At 34.9% G+C, this 6011-nt stretch overlaps 1 protein-coding gene across 1 annotated transcript in view; it reads right to left on the bottom strand.

Moving 5' to 3' along the window:
• DACH1 (dachshund family transcription factor 1) overlaps positions 1-6011 on the bottom strand; it is a 443609-nt gene that overhangs the window by 251695 nt on the left and 185903 nt on the right. Inside the window, exon 3 of the mRNA XM_040487387.1 lies at positions 3142-3257. Within this exon, the coding sequence (XP_040343321.1) occupies positions 3142-3257 (116 nt within the window). The remainder of the gene's footprint in view (positions 1-3141; positions 3258-6011) is intronic.

The following is a 6011-nucleotide window of genomic DNA, read 5'->3' as shown; positions in this document are numbered from 1 at the left end:
AAAAAACAAAAAAAAAACCAAAGTGAAATACTCATATGTGGAATTTAAAAAACAAAACAGACGAACATAGGGGAAAGTAAATAAAAAAGAGAGGAAGGCAAACCTTTAGAGACTCTTCACTAGAGAGAACAAACAGGGTTGATGGAGGGAGGTGGGTGAGAGATTGGCTAAATGGGTGATGGGTATTAAGGAGGGCACCTTTTGTAATGAGCACTGGGTGTTATATGTAAGTGATGAGTCACTAAGTTCTACTCCTGAAACTAATATTACACTGTATGTTAAGTAACTAAAAGTTAAATAAAAACTTGAAATAAACAAAACAAAAAAAAAAAAGAAAATAAGTGAAATAGGTAATAATGAACTTATGCTCTCTGTCTTACATTCACTGGGCTCTATAATTTAAGACCTACTTTTCCATCCATTTTACTCTCCTGATGAGTCTCTATTTCCTTATCCATCTCTAGAATATGACTTTTTAAGGTCTTTTTCAACATAATTCTTAATAAGCTTGAAAGAAATTCTGGTTTGGGGGTTCACAATATACTAGGAAGAACAAAAGTAAAGAAACAAAGGGAAGAAAAAGCCAAAAATGATGTCTCAGAAGAACAGCACAACAACTGAAATATAAGAAATTGATCCTACTTCAAAAATGAATGTCTACTTATGTGGATCCTGAGAAACTTAACAGAAGACCATGGGGGAAGGGAAAGAAAAAAAAAAGTTAGAGAGGGAGGGAGCCAAACCATAAGAGACTCTTAAAAACTGACAACTATCTGAGGGTTGATGGGGGTGGGAGGGAGGGGAGGGTGGGTGATGGGCATTGAGGAGGGCACCTGTTGGGATGAGCACTGGGGGTTGTATGGAAACCAATTTGACAATAAATTTCATATTAAAAAAAATGAATGTCTATAATAATGAGTCAAGTTTAAATTATCTTGAGTGTCTCTGTTCCACCAAGCCACAGAAGTATGTAATATATTTCAGAAAGGGGTCTATCGAGAATAACTTAATATGTTGATTTTGAGTTTTGGTATATGATCATAAGTTATTTAGAAATTTTACTTACCCCAAAGTTACTTAATGTTGTTAACTAAGTAAGGTGTTGCTATTCTTAGATTCCGCTAAAATCATCTTATTTCATCAATGCTTTGGTAATGAACTATTTATTGTCTTCTCCGCAAAAGATTAAATATTGGCAGACAATATGGAACCAAATCTTCCCTACCTTAGTATGAATACAATCTAGAATACCTTTCATCTGTAAGATAACTGCAACACAAACTTTTCAAATACAGAATAATGATTATTAAAATGATTTTTTTTAACTCTCCCTAACACAGTTCTTTGAGAAGTTAATTAAGTCAACAATTCTTAGGTCTTTCTTCTAGCACCCCTGTGTCTTTCAACCATAAAACATGAACAGTTAATATTTTAGTTATATCTAGCCTATGTGGTACAAAAAAAAATCACCCATTTTTTTTATTCCGGAAATTTATCTAGTTAAATAAAAACAGCTAAACTTACGTGCCTATTTCTTTTCTAAATCTCAAATTTGGAATTAGAATTTCAGCCAGTAGGATTCAATTACTAGAAACATGACTAATTAAACAAATGGAAATGATGATACTATTTCTGTAATTGGGTCATTTTCAGCTATTGATTTCATTTTTCTATGTCTCAATTTTTCATCTGCAAAATTAGCATAAAAATACAACTCTCCCTGGCACTTTAGATAATTTATTGTTAAGTATATACTGTGGTACCTTCCTGGAAAAGAGTTAAATATACAAAGAATGAATAAATAGCTTTACATTCAACTCAACAGATGTTTTTGATAAAAGTCCACAAAGGTGAAGGAATTATTCAGATATTGTGACAAAAATAAAAGTGAATTAAAACAGGCATGCTTTTAAACAGCTTTCAATCAAATATGAAATATGAAATCAGATTATCCATGGTGGTATCACAGCACAGAGAAAGAGAAATGTTACATAACAAAAATAAAACACTGATATGGGAATTCAGAGAAAAAAATAGACTCTTTCCTTATCTTGCCAGATTATGCTTCCTGTATCAGTTGTGTTACATGGCAACTGTGTTTATACGTAAATCTCCTCAATAAACTCCTTTGATGGTAAGAATTAATAACAAATAAAATCATCATCAGGGCACCTACGTGGCTCAGTCAGCTAAGTGTCTGGCTCTTGGTTTTGGCTCAGGTCATGATCTCACGGGTTGTGTGATTGAGCCCTGCATCTGAGCTGACTGACAAGGCAAAGATTGCTTTGAATTCTCTCTCTATGCCCCTCCCCACGTTCATGCATGCACTTTCACTTTCTCTCTCTCTCTCCCTCTCTCAAAATAAATAAATAAACTTAAAAAAAATAAAAATGAATGAAATCATCATCATTATAATTATAATTTGCTCATGGATCTGGATGAAACATGGAAAGTGGGCAAACATATGTAAGTAAATAAAAGAATCAATGAACACATCCAGGTGGTAGAAATCAAATGAGTTATTTTTATATTTAGCGCATCATTGAGATTGTTTATGGCATGGAACTTATGCAGTCAAGACAATTCTTTTTCTTGCACTTTTTCAAAATTCTAGTAATAAACATCTTTCAGATGTTTCTAATGGAAATGTATTCACACTGTAGTTTGAAAAAATAGATATTTTATTGACATAGTTACTGTCTTGTTTAGATGCATTTCAATCTATTTCTGAGTTCTTATGAATGAAAAAAATAAATTTAGAATCCAGAGACCTAGATACAAATAACCACTAACAGTTTTGATCAAATTGACCTTGGGAAAGTCACTTAAATCTCTCCTAGCTTCCATTACTTACCAGGAAAATAGAGATTATCACTTGTTGTTTGACATTAGTGAGCAGATTAATTACAATAACTCCTAGCACAGTGCTCAACTTAGCTTCCTTCATTTTATTTTAAATAAATAAATGATGATAACCACAATGCAATTCCTCGATAAATTCTCACTGGTAACATTATGTTAGTGTGCACAAAACACAACTGATGGTTATAAGCACCTATGTAAACATAGATATGCATATATAAAAAACTATGGTATTGGCTGATTTTCAACATTTTTGGCATAAATGAGCAGCATTCTTACCTGTTGGTGGGATTATCCCAGGAGACATGAGGCCAGGGACAGAATGTGGCATGATATGAGAGTTCTCTGGGGAGGTGACACTTTGAGTCCTCTTAGGAGGCCTTCCAGGTCTAGAACTGAAACAAATAAACAAAAAATTTTTACAATTAAGCTGTTGTCTTACACATCATTTCAAAGTTGTTTCAAGTGGTAACATGGACTGTAAATAAATTTGTTTCAAGGACGGTTGCTTTTGCAGTTAGATGTAATAGACTTCCATCACTAATTAGATTACATGCTGAATTCATTTTCCTCATTGAAGATCAGCCACTCTTGATGCATAATTCATAGCCTGCACCTCGTTACCTGCTTCTTCATATTAATATCTATACACAGTTTGAATTGCCTCGTTTGCATATGCTAAAGTTCTGCATGCAGCCTTCAGCACGAAAATTATGCACTAACTTGTAATAATTATTACAGTCAGCCTGCTATTGATTTATGAGACTTTTAAAAACCAAATATGTGTAGTACTTGTAATGAATGATATTTTAAGGTTCTTCAGGAAATTAAAAGGCAATGGCTGCCTAAGGAAATGTTCTGCTTGTTTGATTTAATACTACAGTTAGCTGGGAGGTGGAATGAAAGAGTGATTCAGACCTATAGCACATTTTTCGATGATATGTTTTATTACTTCGCACTGCTAGCCTGATATCTAGATGATAAATGACAATACATATCTAATGTGTGAAAAGGTCTTGCAATTTCTTTATTTTTTGTCATTTAAAAGATAAGTCAAGTTATCATTTAACCCTATTCTATTTAAATGAACAGCCCCACTAGGTTGCTTTACTTTTAATACGCTAAAACAAATTGGAAAGGCTTAGAATTATTTGCAGGACATTGTTGAGAAACTGCCAGTATAGCATCTTATCCCTGCCTTCAGGATAAATAAAAATACTTTGTGTTTGTGTTTTAGTGGTACCTGTCCTTAACATGCTTATTGCATGAGATTAACTTTTAAAATTATAAAAGCAGAAGGTGAAAAGGAGACAAGGATTTGCCATTTTTGCATGAGAATAACATGAAGAATATAATATTAACAATTCTTGAAGCAAACACACTTAGCATTATGTTTCTCTTTTCTGCCTCTGTATCATGAATGTGCTTTTATGAAAAATGCTTTTCCATCGTCTGGTCAATATGTGCTAACATCTCAGAACCTCCAGACAGGTCCTTCATAAGTTAGCATTTCCATGTTAGCCTCCACTGAGATCTTTTTTCTCATCAGAAGATTCAAAGATTTTACCTTTATTATTTAGTGTAAATAATATATGTGATCATTGATCAAATAATTATTAAGCACTTGCTGTTTTCAAGTGGAGATTAATTTGGGGGAATGGGTTCTTCAGTCTGTGGGAGTTTACACTCTTGCTAAGGGGGACAATCGGGTGCATGAATAACTATGGTGCACACCAGAATGTGCTAAGTGTCATAAGAAAGTTGCAATCTGAATACTAATTAGAGGTTAGGCTGAATGATGATACTTCTGTGCTTAGGGAAGGGAGTTAAGATTCCATGGCAGTAGAAGCATTAGAGAATTCCAAAGGATGAGTTAGGCATGGAGAGGAAAAGAATGGAAGAAACATGCACTCCAGTGAGAAGATGAGAGAGAAATGGACACATAACAATGTATGAATGTGCAGGACTGTTTCTAGTCAGCCAAAACAGCTCAAGTAAGATGAGGAGCAAAGATGGAAAATACTAGATTTACTGCCTGGGGCCAGATCCTGAAAGGCTTGGAACCAAAAGCAAGAAAGAGATAGATTGTGAGTTTGTTCTGCTATTCTATAAGGAAACTCTCCCTTGTATGGTTCTAAGTATCTGTTTGGCTACTTCTTCTTCATTATTATTCTTCATCTTCAGCTGTTTCTTTAACTCTTATTATTTGCCTAGGGTTAATCAACAGCCCTCTGATAGTCTCCATTCTTCCTGAGCAATCCTTCTATTGACATCCCTGAGATGATAAGGAACCATGGCTAAATATATATCTACAGCTTAGGTCTTCTTCCTGGGATTCAGGCAGATTAATGCCTGTCTACTGGAAATCTCTGCTTAGATGTTCTTTAATAATCTAAGACTCAGCTTGTCCGAATCTGAACTCAGCATCTTCCCCATTAAAACCTATTTCTCTTTCCCTAGTTCAGCAAAATGGCACCTAACTGATGAAGCCAAAAATCCAAGATCAGCTGTGTCTTTTCCTCCCCTTGTACACTCAAATAGCATCTCAGTGAAGATCCAGTCTCCTTTCTGCATCCTCACTCTAACCTTCCAGGTCAATCCTTCATTTCTTATTTGATCTACTATTACAGCCTTCTGAACACTTCCAAGATCTACCTCCAACTTTGTTCCACTGTAAAGTCTAGAGTCTAAAGTCAAGACAACTCTCCATACTGATCTCAGAAGGATTTTTATAAAATGCAAATTTGATCACGTTTTCCATTGCTTACAGATACTAGTAGTTCCCTACAAGATTCACACTCCTTATCATGGCACCAAAGCCTTCCGATGCTAGGTCCCTGCCTACTTTTCCAATCTCACCATTTTATTCTTACATTTGAGGCCCTCCTGAATGAAGACTGTCACAGTCGCTTTGGTCTCCTATCATACTAGAATTATAGATGCCTTTTCTATACCAACTCCTCCTCAACCCCATTTACTTGGCTAAACTTGGCTAAATGTTAATCATCCTTCTTACTAATCACTTTTTAAATATTTTTAATGTTTATTTATTTTTGAGGGGGGGTGACAGAGAATCCGAAGTGGGCTCCACACTCTCAGCACAGAGCCCAATAGGGCCTCGAACTCATAAACCATGAGATCATGATGTG

Source organism: Herpailurus yagouaroundi, unplaced genomic scaffold, assembly GCF_014898765.1.
Source record: "Herpailurus yagouaroundi ecotype Mexico unplaced genomic scaffold, PumYag 164, whole genome shotgun sequence".
NCBI classification, from domain to species: domain Eukaryota; kingdom Metazoa; phylum Chordata; class Mammalia; order Carnivora; family Felidae; genus Herpailurus; species Herpailurus yagouaroundi.
The sequence above is the reverse complement of the archived record's forward strand: the minus strand, read 5'-3'. Positions and strand labels throughout refer to the sequence as shown.